The sequence below is a fragment of the Octodon degus genome, unplaced genomic scaffold, assembly GCF_000260255.1.
Source record: "Octodon degus isolate 3935 unplaced genomic scaffold, OctDeg1.0 scaffold00027, whole genome shotgun sequence".
NCBI lineage: Eukaryota > Metazoa > Chordata > Mammalia > Rodentia > Octodontidae > Octodon > Octodon degus.
Genome location: NW_004524603.1, coordinates 15,211,849 through 15,238,922, shown reverse-complemented (window position 1 = coordinate 15,238,922; position 27,074 = coordinate 15,211,849). Strand labels below are relative to the sequence as shown.

General features: G+C 36.9%; 1 protein-coding gene across 8 annotated transcripts in view; it reads right to left on the bottom strand.

Annotated features, from left to right (window-relative positions):
• Braf (B-Raf proto-oncogene, serine/threonine kinase) overlaps positions 1–27,074 on the bottom strand; it is a 175,666-nt gene that overhangs the window by 119,449 nt on the left and 29,143 nt on the right. For all 8 annotated transcript variants that reach the window (XM_023712827.1, XM_023712830.1, XM_023712825.1 and 5 more), the window contains exon 2: positions 4,485–4,586. In XM_023712827.1, the coding sequence (XP_023568595.1) occupies positions 4,485–4,586 (102 nt within the window). The remainder of the gene's footprint in view (positions 1–4,484; positions 4,587–27,074) is intronic.

Genomic DNA, 27,074 nt, shown 5'->3' with positions numbered 1-27,074 from the left:
TGGTGGCACATGCCTGTAATCCCAGTGATGGGGAGGTTGAAAACAGGAGGATCATTAGAGTCCAAGCTGAGCTGAGTAGTGAGACTCTGTTAACAAATACATTAAACAAACAAACAAACAAACACCCTCAAAAGCTAGATAAGAGTACAGATTGTGTCTTTATTTTTTTAATTAAAAAGGGAGATTTTAAGAAGACAGTATCATTAAAATGACAGTATTCCCTAAGTTGATCTACAAGCTCAGTGCTGACTTTAACAAATCCCAGTTTTCTTGTTTCTATAGAAACAAACTGATCTCGAAATTCATACAGGAATGCAAAGGACTCAAAACAAACAAAACAATTTTGAAAAAGCAGTTAAAGCATATATACTTCTTTTCTCAAAACTTACTAAAAGCTGCAATACTCAAGACTGTATAGTATTGGAATAAGGCTATCCATCCATAACAAGAGATCTGACCATACATTTATGGTTAACTTAAAACAATGGTGTCAACAAATACAAGAATAATCACAGGTCTAGGGATGACAGTGACCTCATTCTGGTCAATGAACGTACAAGGTTTTTTTTTTTTTGGGGGGGGGGGGGGGGGAAGAGTTTCCTTTCAGGAAGAGCTCAGTGTTAAGAGAACCTCTCTGTTCTCTGCTTGTGCTTTGAGGAGTTTCACAACAGAAAGATGCTCATATCTGCTCAGTCTTTCTTCTTTTGTTTGAGACAGGGTTTCACTCTGCAGTTCAGGTTGCACCTGAACTCACTTTGTAGCCCAGGCTGGCCTCAAACTCACAGTAGGCCTCATACCTCAGCCTCCTGAGTGCTGGGATTACAGATGTGTGCCACCACATCTGGCTTATCTACTGCAGTCTTGGCAAAAAAGCCCAAATCACACAGATCCAATCAGAGTCTGACAATTTCAGTGTATAACTTAGTATAATTTATTCCATGCTTCTTGTTATGTGAAGAGAAAATAAAATCCCTATTAATTTTGTTAATCTGCTATTGTGGGTTTCTTGCAACTACAAATGCTTAAACTTGATTTTATTTTCTAATTTTTCCTTGAATATTTTCTATCTTCATTTTTATTCTCCATTTGTTTTTGTTTTGAGTTTTTTTTTTTTTTTTGGTAGTACCGGGGATTGAATTTATGACCTTGTGTTTGCCAGGCAAGCGCTTTTTCTACTAAGCTATCTCCCTGGCCCCTTGTTTTGTTTTGAGATAGGGTGTTGAAATACAGTTCAGGCCAGCCTTGTGCTCACTTTTGTAGCCATAAGGCTGGTCTTGAACTCGTGTCCAGGGTTCCAGGGCTGGTGTGGCATGTGGGGCTGGGAACTGAACTCAGAACCTTGTGCTTGCCAGGTAGATGCTTATGCCTCTGAACTATCTCCCCAGCCCCTTATTCTGCATTTTGAAATATTTATCTTTCAACATTTGTTTACCTACCTACATATACATACCTACACACTTATATGGACATGTACATACATGGACAGTTTTTTTCTGCTATATTATTTTTAGTTTCCAAGAGCTTCCTTCTTTTTTATTCAAAGTAGGAAGAATTTATTGCAAGATAGTCTCCATCTTAGGATGGACAGAAGGGGGTCTGAAAAGTGGGTTTTCCCTCAAAGAGCTTCTTTTTAGTTGTTTCTCTTGCTTTTTCAGAACTATCAATTAAGAGTGGATTAATCTTACCCATGATGCTACATACAATTATTTTCAAATTTTGTTCTGTACAATGTTTCTGAGCTTCTGTGCCCATTTTGCTTTCTTGTTCCTATTAGAAGCTTTTCTCAAATAGTTCTTATTTATTCTTATTTAAGAGTTTAACTCTTAAAATGCCAACTTTAACAGTAGCAACCTACAGATTCAATGCAGACCCTATTTCCTGATATATTTATAGAAATAAAAAAATCCTTTCTTATTTCATATGAAGTCTCAAGGGGCCTTGCATCGGGCAGCTGTCCTGTTGCTGGACCAAACACCTGACACCCACAGCTTAACGAAGGAGGGAGAGGTTCGATTAGGCATGCAGTTCCAGAGGTTCTGGTCCATGACTGGCCAGTTAGGTACTTATTTTCTTAACCTCTTTCTGTTTCTTTACCTATAAAACAGTGGTAACAAAAATTCCTACAACCTAGCATCTAGCTTAAAGTAACTGTAAAGATTAAATACTAAATGCCTTTTCACAAGTACCAAGGCACAGAGGAAGCTCCCAGGCTTGCTGTTAGTGATTTGTATGCAAATAGTAAGAAGTAGGCAGAGTGTGTACGAAGAATGCAGTGAGTCACCACCGCCCCAGTGAGACAAAGTGCCTGGTGTAGACGCGTCCTCTCTGAGTGCAGACGGGCCAAAGACAGAAAGCACTGACAAACAAACTGCTACTTACACTGTCTAATTCTAATGAACAAGGAATTACCAGTTTCTCATTATTTCTTTGCTTGGCCTCTTCAGCTATTCAAGAGAAAGAAAGCATGGAATAATAAAAAGCACACTAACTAGTTAGTATCCAAAAATAAGAATTCTAGTTCTAGCACTGATACTAACTAGTAGTGTGATATGCGATTAGTCACATATGAAGAGAAAAAAGAATAGTGTACTAAGCGGCTACTTCCACACTTCCAGGATTCCCTTTTCTTCTTTTTGAGACAGGGGTTTACTCTACAGTTCAGGCTGGACTTGAACTCACTATGTAACCCAGTTTGGCTTCAAACCTGCAGCAATTCTGAGTGCTGGGATTATAGGCCTGTGCTACCACGCCCACTCAGGATTCATTTTAGAAAGGCAAACTTGCTTTCTCATCAGCTAGTGAAGATCTGTCTTGAGAGGGCCGGCCAAATAGCTCAGCAGATCAAAGCACCGGCAAGCAGGTGCAGGGACTGGGAGTGGGGGTGGAGGCTTGGGGTGGGGTGGGGTTTGATCCCCGGGCCAGCCATGCTGGCCCTGCCCCCAGGACAAGCTGCTGATATGGCAATTGAGATTGCGCGTGGTGGCACGTGCCTGTAATCCCAGCTCTTGGGAGTCTGTAAACTGGAGAATGAGTCCCATCTAGTAGTGAGACCCTGAACACCCTGTAGAGCCTTTCCTAAAAATACCAAAAAAAAAAAAAAAAAAAAAAAAAAAAAAAAAGGAAAGGGATTAAGAAATCAGAATTTAATCAGGAATCTTTTAACCTGTGCTTTAAAAACTCTAGCAATGGGGGACGGGGAGATGGCTCAGTAGAATAAGCGCTTCCCTGGCAAGTGCAAGGGCCTGAGTTCAATCCCCGGTTCTGCAAAAAAAAAAAAAAACAAAAAAAACTCTAGCATTTAGAGCCAAATGGTAACCTGATCATTGATAACTGAAGGTTATTTCCACATATGACTAATGATGACAACTGAGCCATCTTTTATATGGAGAAGCAGTAAAGGGTAGTAGTGAGCAGTGTGGGCTGCAGAACCTGACTGCCTAGATTCCACAACAGCTTGCTATCTGTGGAACCTGACTGATGTCCAGAGGAAACTAAAACTGAGGCTTATCTGTGTGTATGATACTCAATTAAGAACAATGAATAGCTCTGTAAATTTACAGTTGTGTACCAGGCTTGACACAATCTTAAGGCACTATTACAAAAGGCAGGAGCTAGGGAGACAGCTCAGTGGTCTAAGTGCTTGCTTTGCAAGCACAAGGACCCGAGTTTGATCCCCAGTACTGCATTCTGTGCCGGCCACCAAAACTAGGCATGGTGGTGCATGCCTGTAATCCCAGTGCTGGGGAGGCTGAGATAGGAGGATCACTACAAGTCTGAACTGCATAGTGAGACCCTGTATTAAATAAATAAATAAATAAATAAGTAACAAAGGATACACAATGTTGGCTTATTTTAAGGTTATACATTTTATCTTTTATAAGGAACCAGAAATCAATTCTTTTTTAAATTTATGTATTTGATATAGGGTTTCATTATGTAAATTGGACTCATAGCGATCCTCCTGTTTCAGCCTCCCCAGCGCTAGGACTAAAAGCATGTGTCACCACACCAGTTGCAGTGGTCAGCTCATCAGGCCTGGTACAGGGCCAGCATGGCACGTGGTACTGGGATTGAACCCGGGTCCTTGGGCTTGCCAGGCAGGAGACCACTGAGCTATCTCCCTGGCCCCAGAAACCAATTCTGATGGAACTTGTTCTAAAAAAGATATTTCACAAAATTGCCCCATTTTGTTATTGTACCTCATTTTGCTGATCACCAATGTGTTCCCTCTTCAAAGTAGTATTTTAAAGTTTATAGAGAACTTCTCCCTTAGTTTTGATGTTTACCAAAATTACAAAAGTAATGCGCATGTATTATAACAAGTAAAACCAGACTAAGCTATACAGTAAAGGTAAAGACTAATTTTCTTTTAATATCTTCTCCTAATACTACTTACTAAAATAACCAGGATTATTGCACAAGTGCTTTTTATAAATTACGTTTTTGTTTCAAAATGACTATAGATATGATATTCAAAAACTTACCTCCAGGTATATGGATGGTGGATTATGCTCCCCACCAAACTTGTCCAATAGGGCCTCTATGTGTTCCTGTGTCAACTTAATCATTTGTTTGATATTCCATACCTAAAAAATATTTTAAAAGAATTTAAATAAAGATCACTTAGTATATGAATTAGAATTTTTAATTTTTAAATTTTATTTATTTATTTATTTATTTAGTGGAACTGGGGATTGAACTCAGGCCCTTGCATTTTTATTCTACTGAGCCATCTCCCCGGCCCCTAGAATTTTTTAATATTATACAAAAATGACTTTATGTTCCTATGTACTACATAGCCAAACATTAAGATATTGCATCATGAATTTGTACTATGAGAAATCAACTTTCAAGCCATTTCAAGTCTTAATAGGTCTGCCAAAAATCGACACAATCTGACACACACAGAGAGTGAGTACACAAGTGGCAAAGGGAAAACAGGCACACAAGGCATGGAGTTTCAACTGCAACAGAAAGAAGCAAACTAAGGTGGGACAGAGTATTCAGAAGCAAATTTACATCATACTAAAAATCACACATGGGAATGAAAGTTGACATGGTCAAGAAATTTAAGTTGTTCACAGGTATATAGCCCTTGTCAAGAATTAAGAAAATCATAACACAGGTAACTATCCAGTAGTCCTTAAAGTCTACATTGAACTCAGATCATTTAGTATAGTGGCTTTTCTCTTTTTTATTATTAAACATCTTCAACTTTTTTCCTACACTAGTATTGCAATTTATTCTCAACTATATTCAGAATAAACCAAGTGAATCTGTTTTCACCTCCCACAAATCCCAGGCTCCCCATCAAAAAGGTAAATGTTCTCTGTGGTTTATGATAAGCATCTTTTCATGTTCTCTTATATACATATATAAAATATATAAATATACATAATTATATATAAAATATTTAACACTTTCTCACTAAATAACAATGTCTCAGAATCCTTTCCATATCAATATTCCTTTTTAATGGTTATATAAATATTAAATTCATATTTTATGACAATAATTTCAGTGAGCTCCAAACTTCAGTGATTACTAGGTGACTTGGATAATTTTAAGAAATCAATGTCCAGATCCCCCACTTCTTTCTGTACTCTCCCTAACTCACCTGCTTGAGAACTAGTTCTTGCCTACCTTCCCCTTTTAAAATCATCATTTTCTACTTTTCAAAAGGCAAAGTTCCGATTTGATTTGAAACTGTCTCATTGCTATCTGTTTATCAATAAAACTGTAGAAAAAAAAAAAAGGCAAAGTTCTTATCCACTGGAAATATGACAGACACTCAGTTCTGAGATATATATAATCTCCAAAGTATCCAACAAAGAGATAAAAGAGAAATCTCTTAAATATAAATTACATTACCAATTTGGTTTGAAACTGTCTCATTGCTATTTGTTTCTCAATAAAATTATGGAAAAAAAACAATTTGTTATACAAGAACTTCACGTAGATCAATAAAAAGGATTATAGGTCCAGAAACAAAAACAAAAACAAAAAAAATTACAAGTCGTGCTTTATTGCAAGTTTCAGGCCTTATTCATTTATCTACTGGCCATTCAGAAGTCTAATGGTTATAAAGGCACATATATTAACGTGTTTAAAACATAATATGTTAATTTTTTTCTGGTAAGAAATAGGAGTTCCAATTTGGGTTGAAAATGAGAACTGACTTGCAAATTTCATTATACAGTTGATATTATCAATAAACTAAGTGATCTTAATTTGCAGTGTTAAAGTTTTACCAAAAAATATACTTAACAGAAATATAATACACAGTAGAAAGTATGGTTTTTAAACTATTTATAGTTACAATAAAAAGCCGTGATCTCACATATAGTGATGTGCACTTGTAGTCTCAGCTGAGGCAGGAGCTCAAGGGCACCTGGACAACATAGCAAGACATCATCAACTCAAGAGTAAAGGAAAAGGAAGGAAATAATAGTTTACAAAGAGAAAGGAGCAAAAGGGCCTCAAGACTTGGTCTATATGTCATAATAACGGACATCTGGATTGTTCTGTTCTCTCAACCTCAAACACTATTTCAGTGAATGGTTCTGAACTTTCTTTCTGGGAAAAAGTGCAAGTTCTACCCTTGATATCTAGGTATAAGATTCCTGGATTGAAACATACAAATATATACAAATATATATATATATATATCTGGGATTGAACTCAGTACACTGCACATGCTAAAGAAGTACTCTACTCCTGAGCCATACTTCTAATTAAAATTTCAATGAATATGTCAAATTATCTTCCAAAAGAAGAAATACACCAAAAGTCTACAGGATGAGTCTTCCCTTTTCTCAAAATACTTACCAACATTAAATGTTATCAAACTTCTCAACTTTTATTACCAATCTGAAAAGGAGATTAAGTTGTTTTAATTTTCATTTTCTATGTAACTCTTTTAATGTTACATTCATTTTTTAAAAATTCTGACACATTTATTCTATTGAGTTTTGTTTTTTTCAGGCTGATTTATAAATACGCTTTACTGTAGCTATTAGTTCTTAATTCTTCTATAAATATTAAAGTCTTTCCCTTTCTGTCTTCTCTGTCATATGGTCTTGCCAATCACAGTGTGGCTCACAGGCTAGCAGCATCACCATCTTTTCTTTTTTTGTACCGGGGACTGAACTCAGGACCTTGAGCATGATAGGCAGGTAATTAAGCCACTGAACTATCTCCCTAACCCAGCATCATGATCTTTTGTAAGCTTGTTAGGACCTCAGAAACTCCAGCCCCATCTCAGACCTACTGAACTGTAGCACAATAATTCACATGGACGTCAAAGCTTCAGAAGCAATGACAGATTGTTAAATTTTTTCTACAATCAAGATATAGCATTTCCTTTTAGGGTGCCTTTGCTAATTTCTCGTAGCTGCACAGATGTAGGATTTCTTCTACTCCCTTAAAAGTACTTATTCCCTAGGTGGTATCATTCACTTTTGTGTCTTTATATGCCTATTATGAACTGATAAAGTCCAATATTTAAAATTCAGCTGCGTTCTTTTGACTCCACACTTTTTCCAAGTGCCTCGTGATCATCTCTTCTAGGATAACAGGCATCTTAAATTTAACATGTCCAACAAAAAATCTTCTAGTTTTCTCCCCAGCCCACCTCCCAAGAATCTTATGTTTAGTCTTTTCATGTCACAAAATGGCAAACTCTATATATCTGAGTTGCTAAAACCAAGACTTAGCAGCATTCTTAATTCTTTTTCTTACTGACTTTCAACCTATCTCTATATCCAAAGGTATGCTGACGTATTCACCAGCATATTGACATATTCTTAGCACTGGTGTAGGATAGCCTCACTTCTTAATTTATCCCAGCAGTCTCTGAAGTGATATCTCCTGTTTCTTGCCTAGCATGACCACTATTTTTTTTCATTTTTAAAATATATTTTTAGGGGCTCGTGAGATGGCTCAGTGGTCTAAAGCACCTACTTAGAACAAGCTTAGCAAAGCACAGGGACCGCGGTTCAATCCCCCAGCACCACATGCCTGCCAGCCCCGCCCCCTGGTGGGCTGAGCTGGCCACACACACACACACACACACACACACAAATAAATAAAATTTAAAAAAAATATATATATATATATATTTAGTTGACATAGTAATTTTACACCTTTATGGGGTACAGTGTGACATTTCAATACATATGAATACAAGTGCAATATTACATCAGTAATCAGCATACCTATCATCTCAGAAAGGCTATCATTTTTTTGTGTTAATAATGTTCAAAATCCTATTACTTGGGCTATAGCTCAGTGGTACAAGTGCCTGCCTGACAAGAGCAAGATCCTGAGTTCGATTCCTGGTACAAAAAAAAAAAAAAAATCCTATTAGCTCTTTTGAAGTGTGCAATCAATTGTTGACAGCCAGTAATCCTATTCTGCTACAGAACCTTAAAAGTTATTTCATTCATCCAATTATACCTGTACCCACTAACTGTTCTATCTCTATTTGTCCTTCTTCCTCAGATCTAGTAAATTCTATTCTTTACTCATCTGAGAGGAACTTCAGATTGTACATATACCACAAGAGAGAACATGCAGTGCCTGATTTAGTTCATCTAACATACAGCCTCTGGTTCCATCCATGTTGCTGAAATAATAGAAATGCTTTCGTTTTCTGTCTATGTCCACTTGTGTATATATACCTAAACTATAATTGTACAGCCAGGTGTGGTGGTGCACATTCATAATCCCAACTATCTGGGAAATCTGAAGCAGGAAGATTTGCAAGGTCAGGACCAGCTTGTGCAACTTAGCAACTTAGACCCTGTCTCAAAAATAGTATAACAGATTTTTTAAAAAGGGCTACGGATGTAGCTCAGTGTGCGGGCCCTGAGTTCAATCTTTAGTACTTGAATAAAACAAAACCAAAAATCTATAACCATAGATCACATGTCAGTCTTTTACTGCAAACAAATTCCAAGTAAAAATCCTTACTGATCCCAGTGGATCACAAGTAAAAATCACCTAGGTCCCTACAGACCTTCAGAAGGCATTATATAATTTAGCCCTCTGCTATGTGCTTATCCTCATCCTTTACTGTTCCTCCTCAGGGCCCTCTCTCCAACCACTCTTGACCATACTGAATGTTCCAAGTATACTCTTAGGGCAGGATCTTCGTATTTACTGCTCCTTTTGCATGCAATGCTCTTCCTCTAAGATTTGCTACCCTACCTAGAAACCTAAGGTTTCTATTTGTGACCCTACCAAGACCATTCATCTTTATGCTCATATCACCTTATTAATGAAATATTCTCTGACCATTTATTTAGATTGATACCAACTGTCTTTATCCCTTCGAATCCCTACCAGCACACAGAAGCCACTTCTGGTCTCCTTCCCTAACTTTCTTTATTCTGCAACACATGTGACAACCATGTTACATATATTTTACTTGTGTACATTAATAGCATTCAACCTTTCCAATCCCCAAAAGAATGACATTTGAAGAATACAGATTTTTTTCTTTAAAGACAGAGTCTCACTATGTAGTTTGGGCTGGCCTTGAACTTATAGCCCAGGCTGGCCTCAAACTTAAGGTGATTTTGCCTCAGCTTCCCAAATGCTGGGATTATAGATGTGTGCCACCATGCCCAGCAAGGATAGAGATTTTTTGTTTGTCTGTTTTGAGACAGAGACAGAGAGAGACACACACAAACAGTGAGAGAGAGGGAGAGAGAGTGAGAGAGGGAGAGAAAGAGGCAAAGGGAGAGGGAGAGGGGACAGGCAAAACTGTATATGCACTTCAGAAAAATAGTATGATTTTTTTCTTAAACACACGGTGTTACCTTCATATGGGTGAACACTACAGGGGACCCTAGGGGATGTCATATATCACAGAAAATATACTATGTTGCTGGCCCTTACAGAAGAAGTTGAAAATGCATGTGCAGCATTCTCAATGAACAAGGTTACCCAAGTTGCAGTTTGCAGTGGTAACAAATATCTGGAAGCTAATGGCCACCACTTTGAGCACCTCTTATAATTGTAGCAGCCATGATATATTATCTCATGATGTCTCAATAAATTTGTATATAAGTTTTTCTTTTCCTGAAGTGTGTATACTTTTTTTTTGCACTCTGTATATAAATATTTGCTGATAAAAAAGAACACTTTCTTTAGATCATACCTCTATGACAAGTAAAATGATCAAACAGGCAAAAGTTCTGTTATAATTATATTTTCTTAAGATTTGATAGAAACATTTAAATACTGTGAATAGGATGCACACTCAGAGATGAAAGGAACCAGTGGTTGTAGTTATTTTGTGTTGTACCTACCCTTTAGTTCTTTTCATAGCAGTTGGTCCACATTTTTTTTTTGTATTTTTTAAATTTATTTTGATAGTATTTAATATGTATATAATATATACACACACTGCACATTGTGGAATGATTACATCAAACTAATTAACATATTCATCATCTCACATACTTATCTTTTTTGTGTAATATGATTATTTAAAATCTCTCTCTGTGATACTCCATCCTATTCTAGGAGTCATTGCCCTGTCAATCTTCTGTGTGAATGGGATGAGCCTATGTGTTGAACTACAATACAGAGAGATTCTGCAGGGGTATTTGAAAAAGGTTTCTGAAGCTTGGTAGGTTGAGAGGTTTGATTTGAAAGATTTTCTTAAAAAAAGCCAATATGTAGATAAAAACCATTATGTTTAGGTGCCTTCTTCCTTGCAGGCAAGTATCGTTGGCCTGAATGGTTTATATAAGAGGAAAGAGGCCGTCCGGTGTACTAGATATCTTAGGACCATGTAGTTATCCAAAATCAGAGTTGATAACATCTTAAGTTGATCCTATGACTGGGCAAAACCATTACTTTTTTTTTTTTTTTTTTTTCGGAACCGGGGATTGAACTCAGGCCCTTGCGCTTGCCAGGGAAGTGCTTATTCTGCTGAGCCATCTCCCCGGCCCCACAACCATTACATTTTTAAAACTGAAGTTGTTACATAGCTGTAATCAAGAACAAAAGAGGAGAAGAAGATAAAATAAAATCTCTCTCTGCACATTTCAAGTATACAGTACTATCTACAGTCCATGCTGTACAAAAGATCATCAGAACTTATTCCTCTTATTTAACTGAAACTTTGTGCCCTTATCCTAATTTTAAAAACAGCATTATTTATTCATTTATCTTTGTTTCTCTTATCGTATATTTTACTTTTGTCTTCTTTCCTTTACCCCATCCCCTCTTTTGTTCCCCTACCTATTTGAACGTTTTCTTTCTATTTCACACTGCCTGCTTTTTTTTTTTTCTTATTTTTTTTCTTCTTCACATTTTTGTTTTAATACAGGCATCTTCTGTGCTAGACTTTACTTTTTTCTTATTTATTTATTTATCCTGAAGTGTGGGTATCTAAATGAGGGCATCTTAATCTTGATTATGTCTTCCATGTCTGCTAGCTATGCTGAGAACAAAGACACATTTTATCTTTTTATGCCTCATCACTTATTTTGGGATCTTAGTCCAATCAGGTATTCAATCAAAGTTGACAGTCTAAACTGTTCAGAACAGCAGACAGTGAAAACAATTGACCACAGTCTTTGACTCTTTTCTTTGCCTAGCACAGAACGGGAGGAGAGATAGCTCAGAGGTCTAAGTGCCTGCCTGGCAAGTGCAAAGACCTGAGTTAGATTCCCGGTACTGCATGCTATGCTAGCCCCAGAACCACCCCCCACCTCCACTGGGTGCCCTGCCAGCCCTAAAACTGGGCATGGCGGCACACACTTGTAACCCCCATGGCTGGGGAGGCTGAGACAGGAGCATCATTATGAGTCTGAACTGGGTAGTGAGACCCTGTATCCAATAAATAGATAAATAAATAAATAAGAAAAAAAGTAAAGTCTAGCACAGAAGATGCCTGTATTAAAACAAAAATGTGGACCAACTGCTATGAAAAAACTAAAGGGTAGGTACAACACAAAATAACTACAACCACTGGTTCCTTTCATCTCTGTGAATGTGCATCCTATTCACAGTATTTAAATGTTTCTATCAAATCTTTTAAGAACATATAATTATAATACCAACTATTAATAGGTGATAGTATATTTTAAAACCTCCTAAATTTATTTTGTGCAGCTAGCATAAAATTTAAAGAATATAAAAAGTAAAAATACTCCAAACTGGAATAATAATAATAAAAAACCTCTTAATGATATAATCATTAGAAATACAGTGACATGATACTTAATAGATCAAAGGAGAAAATTACAGGACTATTCTTTGTAGTACTGAAATTGAACTGAAGGACTTTGTATTGATTTACCTCCCCTCTCCCCTCCCCCCCACCTCCCTCCTTCCCTCCCTCCCTCTTTTTTAATTTTGAGACAAGGTCTTGCTACACAGCCCAGACTGGAGGAATCAACTTTGTGGTCCTCCTGTCTCAGCCTCCCCGAGCACTGTGATTATAAGCATACATCACTACAACCAGCAGACTACTTTAATAGAAGAGAAAGGTTATTGTTAAGGGAACAGAACAGAGACAGGCAAAAACACATCAGGACCTAAAATTTCAAGAAAATAGTTGAGAGAACTATAGTACTAATTGTAAAGAGAGAAAGACATTAATCATTCAGTAGGAAAAAATCCGAATATCCCTACAAAATAGAAAATAAATATAATCATCAGGAGGTTATAAAGACTTGCATTTGAATCATACAGCCATTAAAAACAAACAAACAAACAACAACACCAAAACCTCACATGAAGGGCTGGTGATACAGCTCAGTGGTACATTACCTAACATGGGTGAGATGGGTTCAATCCCAGAACCAAAAATAAAAACAAGACTTTCATTGAAATAATCAGATTAGGGCCATGAGACAGCTCATGGAACTAAGCACCTGCTTAGGCCAGTGCAGGGCCCAGGGTGTGATCCCTGGCACCACACGCTGCACCGGCTCTGCCCCCAGTGCAGACCAGGGTTGGTAGCACACACCTGTAATCTCAGTGCTGGTGAGGCTGAAACAGGAGGATCACTACAAGTCTGACAGGTGTAGTGTCCCTTGTAGGGGACAGAGAAATACATTAAAAGCACTGTAATGAAATAATCAGACAAATATGGAATGTAGGATTTTACCTTCCCTTTGAAAGCCAAAGTTATGACAACCAAGACAAATACAAAATGTGGGACATCCATGACAACTGTTGTCATTGATAGATCATGTAACAAAAATCATATGACTGGCTAGTAGGTAGCCAGTTCAAGAATAAAGACAGGATGGGTGCCATGGAACATCCCTTCAATCCAGCTACCTGGGAGGCTGAGACACGACAATGGGTAAGTTTAAAGCCAGCCTATGTAGCTCAGCAAGACCTTGTCTCAAAATAAGAAATATAGTAAAAAGGGCTGGGGATGTAGTTCAGTGTGGAATGTCATTAGGTTCAATTTTTAGTCACACACACACACACACACACACACACACGAGAGGCCCCTGCCCACCCTCAACAAAGAACCCATGCACAAAGAGCAATTCTTAGTATGAGGATGAAGAAGAGCTTTAAAAGATTTTCTTGAAACAAACACAGAACATGTAATAGATATAAGATTGCAAAACTGTTAAGTCTTTCTAAATACAATATTTTGGTTAGATCAAAGAATTTCTTTTTTCGTTGGAGAGACAAATATATCATAATGGTAACAATCATTCCCAACTATGTACTTACATAAGTGTTCATGCACTTGAACTTTTCTATAGTTTGAATTTTCCTCCAAACTATTTATTTTGCCTTTAATGTTAAGTACTGATCTTTCTGCCCAACAAGTCTTCTCCCCCTCAATCTAATTTATGTTGGTATTAATTTGGACACTCTAGAATTCTTACCCTATTTGTCTGGTGTATATTATTTCATTCTTTCATTCATAAAATGTCTCTTAAAAACAGACTTTTTTGTCAGCTTCAAACAAAAACTTGTTTTGTTTGAAATAGTTGGCTGAGGGCCGGGGAGATGGCTCAGTGGAATAAGCTCTTCCCTGGCAAGCACAAGGACCAGAATTCAGTCCCCGATTCCGCCAAAAAAAAAAGTTGGCTGTATTTTAATCAGATAATTTAGTTCACTTATATCTTTGTACCTTATTTATTTGTATTATCTTCTTAGGTGCTTTTTACTTACACTACTTTGTTGTGTTTTTTCCTGCTTTTCTGACTTGATCAAGCTTTGGTATTCTTCCTATACAGTAACTATATTCTAGACTGCAAGGTCAAATTTCATAAATATAAAAAAATTGATACCATATAGATCATATTTTCTTACTGTGATGTAATTAATTTTAAAATCAATAACAATATTTAAATATATTTTTTAAAATTCAACATTAATTCATAAGTTCTTATAACATTAGAAGTAGAGATCATTTAACTTAAAAGATATCTTCAAGAAACTCAAGAGGAAAGCACTGTGAATCAGAATATGACATCCACTAAGATGCATTAGAGGTTATACAGCAAATGGCCTAAGATAAAAAAGGTATACAAATTGAGATGGTAAAGACAAAGGCTTAATTGTAGGCAAAATGTGCTATTTTTTTTTTTTATAGCTAGAGAACCTATAAACCATTAGGTTTACTAATCATTAACTACAAAAACTAATGGACGAGCTGGACATAAGATCAAGGACATAAACATTATGTAGCATTCCAGAGCCTTTAACAGATATTCTTCATGGTAACTGAAACTATAAAGAATCTAGGGTGGTAAAGAAACAAAAAACTTTACAAAGAATCTGTGGAGAAAGCAACAAATGAATGCAATTGCACAAGCCTCCTGAGAGACAGTCAGATGATTCTAAAGTTAATTTCCGCCCCTTTTTTGGTAGCCTATCAAGAAGCTGGCTCAGCATGTCTGTTTGCTTAATGCAAGAAAAAAAGACTGTTGACAGCCACAGAGCTCAGGAAGCTTCCCTTTCCTAATAAAGCCACTTCATCAACCTCCAAACCCCAGTTATTAAACAGAAGCCCGTTACATGGTACATTAATTCTAGTTCTGTTTGACCTAAGCACATGTCTAACAGAATCTGGGAGGTTTTGGATGCATAGCTGTGTCTTTATTTTTCTCTACTGAAACTTATCAGTATGATTTTTTGGTGATGCTGAAGTTGAACCCAGGGCCCTGTGCATGCTAGGCAAGCCCCCTCCCACTGAGTGATATACTTTAAGCCCCTTCTAAGCCTTGTTTCACATTTACACGAAATTACAAGCAGAAATGTAATTTCTTTGACAAAGACATACATAAATGTTCTTTTATGGAAATTTTTATTATCATGATGTTAAATTTTCCCAAATGGATTTGTTGCTGTACAATGTAAAGATAAACCCCTAAAGAACATTATTTGTGTCTGTAATTTGTTATACATTTATAACAATCTAAAATAAATACACAAAAGACATCAACAAAGCTGAGTAATGGGTACATGGATAGTTATATTATTCTCTATAGTTTTCCATATGCTTGAATAAGGGAGAAAGATACAGACACCGAAAGGGAACTATAGTGGTAAATTGGTTAGCTTCTTCTAGAAATAAAACACACTATAGATGCCCTTACTTTTATAACTGGGGTGGTCCTATGTCTGCCAGTTACAATCCCGCCCTCTAGGAGAAAGCCAGTTAATCCACAAACTTCTGATTTAGAAAAGAAGCCTTGACATGTATAATTGCAAAATTCTCTGTTGTAATCAACTAGTCTCTTAGTCACAAAAAAAAAATACACAGTCAAGAGTCATAAGACAGTGGAAATCCAACAGACTAGAAGAAAGATCACGTGTACAAAGAGAATAGAAAGGGGCCGGGGAGATGGCTCAGTGGAATAAGCATTTCCCTGGCAAGCGCAAGGGCCTGAGTTCAATCCCTGGTTCCGCCAAAAAAAAAAAAAAAAAAAAAAAAAAAAAAGAAAAAAAAGAGAGAGAGAATAGTAGCTATGGAGGAAAAAAACCAATAATTATTGAGAATATGGTTTGGGAGAAAGGTTAAATTATAGAATGTATGATGGTAAAAGTCATGTCAGAGGGTCGGGAGATGGCTCAGTGGAATAAGCACTTCCCTGGCAAGTGCAAGAGCCTGAGTTCAATCCCTGGTTCTGCCAAAAAAAAGAAAAAGAAAACAAAAAACAAAAAACAAAAAAAAAAAAAAACAGTCATGTCAGTAATGTGTAATATAGAAAAAATTACCAAACAATACGACAGGGCCCATAGATAGATGCTATAAATAAAAAGTTGAAGATGTAATAGGTTAAAATCAATGTGGCTCTTATTATTTTTCTACTGGGCAAAGCTGGCAGGGACCTCTAGCTCTTTGAGCATTGCTTCTTGGCTCAAGTACAGATCCTTCAGCCTGCTAGTATTGTATACAGCTGATGTGTTTCCACCCTAACCGTATCTTGTAACAGGCCCCATCTGGGGCAAGTTCTGCTTATTGCTAAAAACCGAAAACCTACCAGTTGTAAACAGCTTGCAGCTGTATCAGCAAAGCTTGCTATAAAGGACTGAATTCAACTCTGCTGGGTATGGTAGGTTAGCGTCTACCTGCGTGGAGTGCGGCTGGCTGGCCACCGGACCGGCTAATAAAGGCTCTCCAAATTCCAATCTGTTCTGGTCTCAGTCTATTTGATTTGAACCCAGTACAGAAGAGATATTGAAAATAAAGCCAGAGGTGCAAATAAATAAGAAATAAAGGTGCTATTAAAAATATCTGAAGCGGGGCTGGTGAGATGGCTCAGTGGTCTAAAGCACCTACTTAGAACAAGCTAAGCTAAGCAAAGCACAGGGACCACGGTTCAATCCCCCAGCACCACATGCCAACCAGCCCCGCTCCCTGGTGGGCTGAGCTGGCCACACGCACACATGTGCGCGCGCGCACACACACACACACACACACACATAAATAAATAAAATTAAAAAAAATAAAAATATCTGAAGCTAAAGAAAAACAACATTCTGATTAAAATGGCTCAATGAGAGAGCTAACAAGTGAAAAGACCTCTACCCGGGGAAACCCTAGTTTCATGATTAAATTCCAGAGAATCAAAACTGCAAGGCAAACTCCTAAAGCTTCCTATAAAATAACTAGTGTTAACATAACATGAGATTTTTAACCAGTAACATTAAAGCCAATGAAGACAAAAAGATTACTTGCTGCTCTATGACAGGAGATTTTGAGAATGAAGACCGACTGCTAGAAAGACTGGGGGGTTTAAGTGATACAAACATATTATTATGGTCTGTGATGATGGTTGGACAACCCTGAGATCTATTAAAAATCACTGAATTGTATATGGTAGATTGTATGGCATGTGAATTATACCTAAAACTTTATTTTTTTTTATTTTTTTATTTTTTATTTTTTTAACACATTAGTATAAATATGTATTTCATACATATGTTACAGTCAGATAAATCTTTTAAATTTATAAGTAATTGGTTTTCCAAGATAAATTTGCAGTAGTTCACTTTTTTAGTAAAAAGTGATGTTAACCATCCTGTTTTAGACTTTTTCCTCAGTGGATTTTAGACCAGTATCTTTTCTGAATGTGGAACAATTAGAGTTTGAAAGATTTCCATTAGAATCTACTGTTATTATCTAATATTAAACATCTGTGCTTAGTTGTACTTTTAATTAATATGCTGCCCTTTAAATGATGCAACTATCCATGTTTTGGTTTCCCTGTGGGCTTTTTTTTTTGGTTCTCTTTTTTTTTTTAATTTTTATTTATTTATTTATTTTTTATTTTTTTATTTTTCAACAAATAATACACTGCATATATTCTTCTTAGTGGTTAATTGCTGTACAAGATGCGGACTTGTGATCCTATTTACAAACACCATTAGAACAAATCATTCTCTTCATTAACAGAATGTAACTATATATCTATCCCAACCACTTTGAATACACAGATACAAAATGGACATTCATCTGTATACCCCATTTTTTCTAAGTTCCGTTATTGAATATTATAGGTGTGTAAACTCAGCAAAATATTCTAAAAGAGTCCAGTAGCCCATAATAGCATTGGGTCTTCTGTTTAACTGGCAATGTCAGAAATTATTGACCTGAGTCCCCTACAGCTCAACTTAACAGCATGGCTTTATTTCTTATAATTTCATCTTCATACTTTTCTGCTGGATGGTTAAGACCAAGGTAAAGCAGGATCTATGCAACAAGAGTTGTAGCTTTTTGGTCTGAGAAGGTCAGTGAAATGCCCTCAGGATTTGTCCTGAGATCCTGTACCTCAGATTGTAGAATCTTTATCAGTGCAGCCATGTGGATGAGTCACGGCCAATGCTTGGCCACTGTGCTCTCTGTGAAAGCCTGAGAGAGTATCTTCTCCCCATGTGACTCTCCTTAGGCCCACTCTATGTCATCGATCACTTTCCTCTTTGGCCCCATAATCTTCTTGATCAGAAAATTTGGGACACTACTGAGGTATACCTAAAACTTTAAAAAATGACAATGGGGCCAGGTGTGGTAGAGCAACCAGCACTCTGGAGGCTAAGGCAGGAGGGTCACCTTGAGTTCCAAACCATCCTGGGCTACATAAGCAAGTTCAAGGACAGGCTGCACTACCCAGTGGGACCTTGCCTCAACAAACGATGGGGACTGGAGGCATTGCCTAATGAGTGGGGGAACGCTTGTCTAACATGAGGTAAATCTGGGTTTAACCACCACGTCTTAAAAAACTAATGAAATAATGAATGGCTTTTCTGTGCTAAGCAAAAACTACTTTGAACATGGAATTTTAAGCCCCGGTAAACCACCAAACAAACATGGGGGGAAATGACAACTTTTAGACAGGTACCACATCACAATTTACCTCAACAAATGTCATGGATCTGAAAACATTCCCATATGTTGACCTAGCAATTCCACTTCTATGAATTTTACCAATCTTCCACAGCACTTAAAAAAAAAAAACAGGTCTCTCATCCTAGGACTTATAAAGATAAATCAAGTGATTCATTAGGCTAAAAAATTTGCTGAGTGAAAAAAAGGAAAGTACTGTTTACATATATTCAAAACCTCTATTTAACAGATGTAAATAAATTGGTTCAGAAGAAAAAAGTATTCCTTAAAAAAAGCCAAATTAAAAAGCAGAAATGTGTATGGTAAGCTAGAATGGTAACAAGAAGAGGTTAGAAAAAGAAGGGTAGAGGCCAGGCAGTGAAGGGACCTGAAAGCCATGCTAAGTACTCTGATTTTCACTCTAAGTACAAGCAGAATCTAAAGTTTCAAAAAGAAAGTATAACAATACTCTGACTTATAATTTATTTTTATTGTGAATAAATATTGTCCCTATTTTACACAGAAGAACATTATAGCATAGAGGTGATGAGCATTTTGTTCAAGGCTGCACAGCTGGTAAATCTAGACAATGTAACGAGGAAGTAATATCTATTACAGTGTCTGCTACTATGTTTCACTCTAGCAGAAACAGCATGAGTAAATGCAGGAAGGCCAGTTGAGAACATGGATTCTGGCTAATAAGCAAAATATAACTGGTTAGTCTATGGTGGAAGAGTGGAGATGGAGAAAAATGGGTCAATCTGGGCTATATTTTATTTTACTTTTTACTTTTTTTTTTTTTTTCTTCCAGAACCGGGGACTGAACTCAGGCCCTTGTGCTTGCCAGGGAAGCACTTATTCCACTGAGCCATCTCCCTAGCCCCTACTTTTTAATTTTTTTGAGGAAGGGTCCTGCTCTGTAGTCCAAGCAGGCCTTGAACTTGAGGTGATCCTCCTGCCTCAGCCTCCTTAGTGCTGGGATTAGAGGTGTGTGCTACCATGTTCAGCTGGGATGTATTTTATTTATTTATTTTTGTATTTTAGGGAAGGATCTACAAGGTGTTAAGGGTCTCACTACTAGATTGGACTCATAGTGATATGCCTGTTTACAGCCTCCCAAGAGCTGGGATTACAAGTGTGCACCATCATGCCCAGTCTCAACTGCTGTCTCAGCATGCCCCAGGAGTGGGGCCAGCACAGTAGGCTCAGGGATCAAACCCCTGGCCCCTGCACCTGCGTGCAGGTGCTTTAATCTGCTGAGCTATTTGGCCAGCCTTTGGGATGTATTTTAAAGGCACACAAAAAAGAAGTGATTAGTAATTAGTTCTAGGGATACTGGGATATAGATAAGGAAAAACAAAAGGAATCAAAGTTAACTCTAAAATTCTGGTTTGAACAACAAGGGTAAACAATAATGCACTGGGGGGAGAAATCAAACATTACATCACCAACAGGAAAGGCTGATTCAATAACTAAGAAGGCAGCTGGATATGTGAGAGAGATGAGGGGGAGATACTTTCACATATTTCTGGCATTGACTGGCATATCTCTAAGCAGGTACAGGCAAGAAAAGACTCAGCCCTAGGGTCCACCAATATAAGATTGGTAAAGAACAGAGAAAACAAAAATAGTTGAGAAAACACTGAGGTAGACTAAAAACTATCCTGTAAAGACTAGCTAAGAATAGAAGCATGAAATAGTGGCTAGAACATACTACGAAGGGGTGGGAATTATATAATCATACATATTTTATACACACACACATATGTAGACATTAATACACTTGCAAATATAGTAAACTGGAAGACAGTAATTTGGCTGAAGACAAAATCCAGTAGAGGAAGAGAAACTGAAAGGGAAGAGAGATGTTAAGTGCAGGAAAGAAGCCTCAGAAATGGCCACAAGAGATGAATCTGAGGCACAAGTAGAGGAACTGGACCGTCAGGGATGGTCTTTGATAACTAATGAGAAGAAAATAGAAGAGGAGGACCAATGGAGATAGGTTTGTAGCACTGGTGATGAAAAGATGACGGCAGCTGCCTATTTCTCAGTACAGTTTAATATACAGTCCAAAGATGAGAGTAGAGCTGTAGGAAGTTTGCAATGAGTGAAGTAACTTTATAGGGGAAGTGAAGAAGCAGATAAACCGACATTGTCGAGGTTTATGGAATAAACGTAATGCAATATACTCAATTACTTAGAATGCAGGCAGAGATAATGGGTAATTGGTATTCTGACAGGCCCATATAAGAAGATTTATCAAAGCATCAAAGATGTAATTTAAAAAGTTATTAGTATGTGTTTGTAGTATATTACATTCATATCACAGCTAGTTAGTACATGTACATATCTTTATTTTTATTTCTTGTGACTTCCCTTCTGCTTCCTGATATTAGTAATTTTTATAGTCACTCATCACAAATATCTTTGCTCTCAAGTCTTTGGATTTTGAAGAAGCTGAAGAAAGGTAAAGGAGAAGTGCTGCAATGAGGGGCCAGAACCTTTCTAAGGTTTAAAGAAGAGACTGAGGGTTTAGGAATGGGTTGATCATAGTACCTCAACTCTGTGGCCAGACAGAGGATTGATAAACAAAAATAGGAAAGTGGTATTCATGAAATCAATAAGCCTAGGGTGCCTTAGCAGTAAGTTAAACTTGGGTATTTACCCAGAGTTATCTAATGTTGAACAAAAGGATTAAAAATGTTTTTTTTTCTGACCAATTAAAAGTAAATTCTACTATTTCAAAGACCCTAGAGGAGAAAAAACTCAACAACACAAGATGATAACATTCACACTGTCATAAACTATCCAAAGTAGCTCAGTAAATTTACCTATCTTCACAAAATTCAGCTACTTGCCTCAATTTAGAAAAGTATCCAAAAAATGGATAGAATATTTGTCATATAAGCACTACTGAATTGAATGCAGTCTCTTAAAGAAGAGACTGAGGGTTTAGGAATGGGTTGATCATAGTACCTCAACTCTGAATCCTGTATTTGGAGGATTCAAACTGAGTGAAAATACAGATCCCCATCATGCAAAACAACAAAAGCAGTCCAAGATCAAGGCTTTCATGTTAATGGTGCACATACTTGCCTTTAGTACAGTTCCCAGCCCTAATCTTCTCTCATTGCACCCTTCTTTCTCAGGTCTCTCAGGTCTCCATATCTATGGCTTATCATTCCAGACCACTTCCTACCATCACAAATTAAAGATCTGTCACAAAACACTGTCATAAGTCAGTAACTGGGATAATTATTTATTAGGACCTGTGACCTCTGTGAAGTTAGGATCTATACCATATTCCTCACTGTATTATTTCCAGAACCTAAGTTTACTGCCCAACATGAATCAGGTAGTTTTTAAGTGCTGCCTGCATAAAAATACTAAAAGTTCTTATTATGAGTAAGCCCAAAGGAAATTGATGAAATCACATTCAAGAGAATTCAATTAACAGAGAAGTACTATATTACAGTACAGTTAAGGCCAGAGAAGTAGGAGCCATCTCACTCAAGATACTGCCATTTTCCTCAACTGTAGTTCCTGAAGAAAACTGAATCCTGAGGTCCACTGGCATGTCTAAATAGTGAATTTTCTCCTCCTTATGCATCTTGAATGGTATTCACAAAACTCTCAAGAAAAGACAGTGTTAAAATGCATGCTCAGGGCCGGGGAGATGGTTGAGGGGAATAAGTGCTTCCCTGGTTCCGCAAAAAAAAAAAAAAAAAAAAAGCTCAATATTACTGCATATTCAATTTTAAAGCTCTGACTCATTTGCTTTGCTTTCCTCTTCCAATAGTTTTCAAATTTTTATGATTTCTCCATGAATATAATACAATCTCTCCAGAGTTCAATCCCATGTTTACCTATGCTATACACTCCAATACAAATATATGCTAGGAACACTTTGCAACATGTGCCAACTTTAAGTAGTGCCTGCCTTGTACCAGGCACTATTTATATACTTTGTATTAATTCATTCAGCTCTTCCAACAAGTCTATGAGGTAGACACTTATTCCCATTTCACAGATAAATAAATAGGAAGGCAAAAGACTTGAACCATTCCAGACAACTAATAAGTGGCAGAATTATTTGTTGTTGTTTTTTTCCTCCGATACTAGAAACCGAACTCAGGACCTTGCATTTGCCAGGTAGGTGCTTGTGCTGCTGAGTTATATTCCCAGCCCCAGAATTATTATTATTATTTTTTTTTTTGTGGTACTAGGGATTGAACTCAGGACCTCACACATGCCAAGCAAGTGCTTATTCTCCTAAGCTATCTCCCTGGCCCAGAATTATTATTTTTTAAAAATATTTTATTTATTTGGTATAGGGTTTCACTACACAGTTCAGACTCATAGTGATCCTCTTGTCTCAGACTCCCCAGTGTTGGAATTACAGGCACCACCATGACCAGCTTTGGTGGCTGGCACAGTACACCTGGGGCTCCAGGGCTGGCATGACCTCGGATTTGAGCTCCAGTTTTGCCAAAATTCTTTTTATAGATCAAAAACATTCTGGACATTAACTAAATATTCTTTATTTTCCATATTATGAATATAGACAAAATTTATATATTCTAAAATTTGAAAGTAAAAGAACTTATCAGCTGAAATGACTAGATTTGCTGTTCAACCTATCCTTTTTTTTATATTAATTTTATTTTTTAATTTTTATTTATTTATTTATTTATTTATTTATTTTCCTTCAGAACCGGGGATCGAACTCAGGCCTTGCGCTTGCCGGGGAAGCGTTTATTCCACTGAGCCATCTCCCCGGCCCCTTATATTAATTTTATTGAGAAAGAAGTAGCAATGTAACAGTTTGAAAACAGGTTAGTAGGACAGTTACAAAAATTAATACATTGCATATTGTTGTCTTCATAGTAGTTATTCATAGTACAAGATGCAGACATGATATCTTGTCTAAATACTATTAGTTCAAAACTTTCTTCTCTTGAACTAAAAAAGTAGCTGTATATTTATTCTAACTATTTTGTATATACAGATATATATATCATATATATATATGTATTTTTTTCAGTATAAAATGGTCCTTCATTTATCAATCTATCTTTGATTATCTAAACTTCAATTCTTATTAAATATAACTAAATAGACACAGAAGGGCAACAGCAACAACATTTTCCATCAACAAATTAATTTAAATTGTACTAGTTTAAAGTTCATGAACACTTGGCTCACATAGGTTCAGAAAAATTTAGGAATGACACACAGAACCAACTGGCAGTTGTTATGTGTGGGAAGTCAGACTAGAGGTCAGGATGGAAGTTACTCTTCACTGCATTTTTTTCAAATGGCTATTTTTTAATGAAAATCAGGTTATAACTTTTAAATGTTTACAAAAGGTTAAAACCATATAATTATGGGTAAGTCTGAACAATCTTTAAGTTTTTATCTTATTTCAAGACCAAGTATTAAACTAGTAAATAATTTACATAACTTAAGGCTAAGTTTGTATAATCACAACAAAACTAAACTTGAAGACTGATTTAAGTACTGAAATTAATTTTAAAATGTCAGATTATAAGGAAGCTTTCTAAATACTCATGTATCAGACTCATGTAAATTTGATTCTTATAGAAACTTTCCATAGGTTTTGGTAGATTCTACTTTATTTATTTTTTAAATTTTTTTAAAATTTTATTTATTTATTTATTTATTTATGTGTGTGTGTGTGTGGCCAGCTCAGCCCACCAGGGGGCGGGGCTGGCTGGCATGTGGTGCTGGGGATTGAACCACGGTCCCTGTGCTTTTGCTTAGCTTGTTCTAAGTAGGTGCTTTAGACCACTGAGCCATCTCACCAGCCCCTAATCTTTTATTTATTTATTCATTTGGTACAGGATCTGGCTACCTTGAACTCATAGTGATCATCCTGTTTCAGTGTTCCCAGAGCTGGGCTTATGGGTGTGAGCTACCACGACCTGGGTTCTGGACAGGGCTGGCACTGCATGGGATGGCATGTGAGCCAGCACAGCATGCAGTACCAGGGATTGAACTTGGGTCCTTGTGCTTGCCAGGCAGGTGCTTAGTCTACCAAACTATCTCCCCAGCCCCACGCTCAGTGTTTTAATCCTGTGATATCTAATTCTATTTAGTTAGGCAACCTTTTGTATCTCCAAATACAGTGTTTAACTATTTTTTCTTTATAAAGGTCTTTGTATCTATTTAAAATTAAGTTTAAATAGCTCCTTTCCTAAGAAATCATTCTGTTCTCTACTCCCCAAACTGATTTTGAATTACTGCACATACTCCTCTTTTGTGACCCTTCTGTATCTGGCATGCATTTTTAGCACTACACACTGTTCTTAATTTTTGATTTGTCTGCTTCTACCACTAGAATGTAAGCTACATTCACTTATATAACCCAGCACTAGCATATAAACTAACACTAAGGAGCTCAATATTTAATTTTTATATTTGAAGCATGAATAAATGTAACAAAATTTGCGTAGTGTAAACTGTCTTATAAGGAAAAGAATTATTGTTTAATGAGTATCTCAGTGTATTGGGCATAGTATGCTGAGTTGTGGATGTTTCGCAACTTATTCTGTTGATATATATTTTATAATAGCCTCAGAGTAGCATCACCTGGTGTGCTTGTGCTGCACAAGAATAGTTCCTACTGACCTGGGATTCATTCTCATAAGAATACTGACCTGTGAGGAGGATTTTCATCATCTTAAAGTTCAGGAAATAAAGACTCAAATAAATGCAAATATGTCCCAAATCATATCAACCTCTTTTTCAGAAACTGTTTTTTTTTTTTTTTTCCCCTCATTTATGTATTCGGTACAGGGTCTCACTATGCAGTGGATTTGTAGTGATCCTCCTGTTTTCTGCCTCCCGTGTGCCACCATGCCCACACTCATTTGCTGGCTCAGCGAGTCCCAGGGGTGGGGCCGGCACTGCATGTGGGAACCATTTCCTTTTCTACTGCACTGTCACACCTAAAAAGATTGGGAAAGCCTCGTGGAAAACAGAATGACTGCAGAGACAAGTAAGAGACAGAATGATTTAGGCACTTCAGGCAAATCAGAACAGACCCCAAAAAAACCCAAAACAAAACAAAAAACCAAAAACAGGAAATAAAGCGCAGCAGGGCTGAGGCTGTTCTAAACTCTGAAGTTATTACAGGACTGCCTCAACAGTAAAATACAAGAAAAGAAGCAAAAGGAAGTAGGGCTGCTTATTAGATCAAGAGGATTTTGAATGCCAAAGTGAAAAAATTTAATTTGTAGACAATAGGGTGTTGCTAAATACTTTTGAACAAGGTAGTGATATAATCAGAGCTATGCTTTAAGGGATTAAGAAGATTTACTTGCCAGAATATGCAGGGAATTGAAAATGGAACTAACTGATGACAAGACAAAAATAAAAGACTAATATCTCAGTCTTGGAAGAAATAATCAGGGCCTAAATTATAGTAACAGGAGAAGGAGGAAAAGAAATATTATGGTAGAGTGAAATCAAAAGGCTTTGTAGTTTATTGCATAGGAAAAACAAAAAAGTAGAAATGCTCCAGGGTTTCAAACATGAAGTATAAATGGAGAGTATTACAATGAAAAGGGCAGATGTAATTTAAAGGGAAAAAGAAATAATTCAGTTTAGCATTTGCTGGCTTTCTTAGTAAAATATTCAGGTAAACAGACAAATGGAAACACAGGGTTGATACTTTAGTTTAGGTGACAGTCTGACTGTTGAAAGAACAGATTCTGTTGACCACTAATTAATGTGTCACAAGAAATTAGACAGTTCTAGAACCAAAGGATTATGCCACTGCAACATACCAGAATCTTTGAGACATAATAAAAGCTCTCCTAAGAGGGAGTTTATAGCTGTGACTGCCCACATCATAAAACCAGAGGATGCTCAAATAAGTAACCTAATAAATGATCCAAATCCAAAACTATTATAAGAGAAAGTAAATTATAAAGGTCAGAGGAGAAATTAATGAAAGAACTGATGAATAGAATAGTTGGTTCTTCAAAAGAACAAAATAGACAAACTGTTAGCCAATCTGACCAAAAGAAGAAAAGACTCATATCAATACAATCAGACATGAAAAAGCTGGCTTGCCATGACAGTCTCGCCCGAGGCATGCTGAGCTGGAGAATGAGATGGGATGCGGCAGCTCACGCCTGTAATCCCAGTGCTTGGGAGGCTGGAAATGGGAGGATCACTACAAGTCCCATCTGTGTAGTGAGACCCTGTAGACTGTACTAAA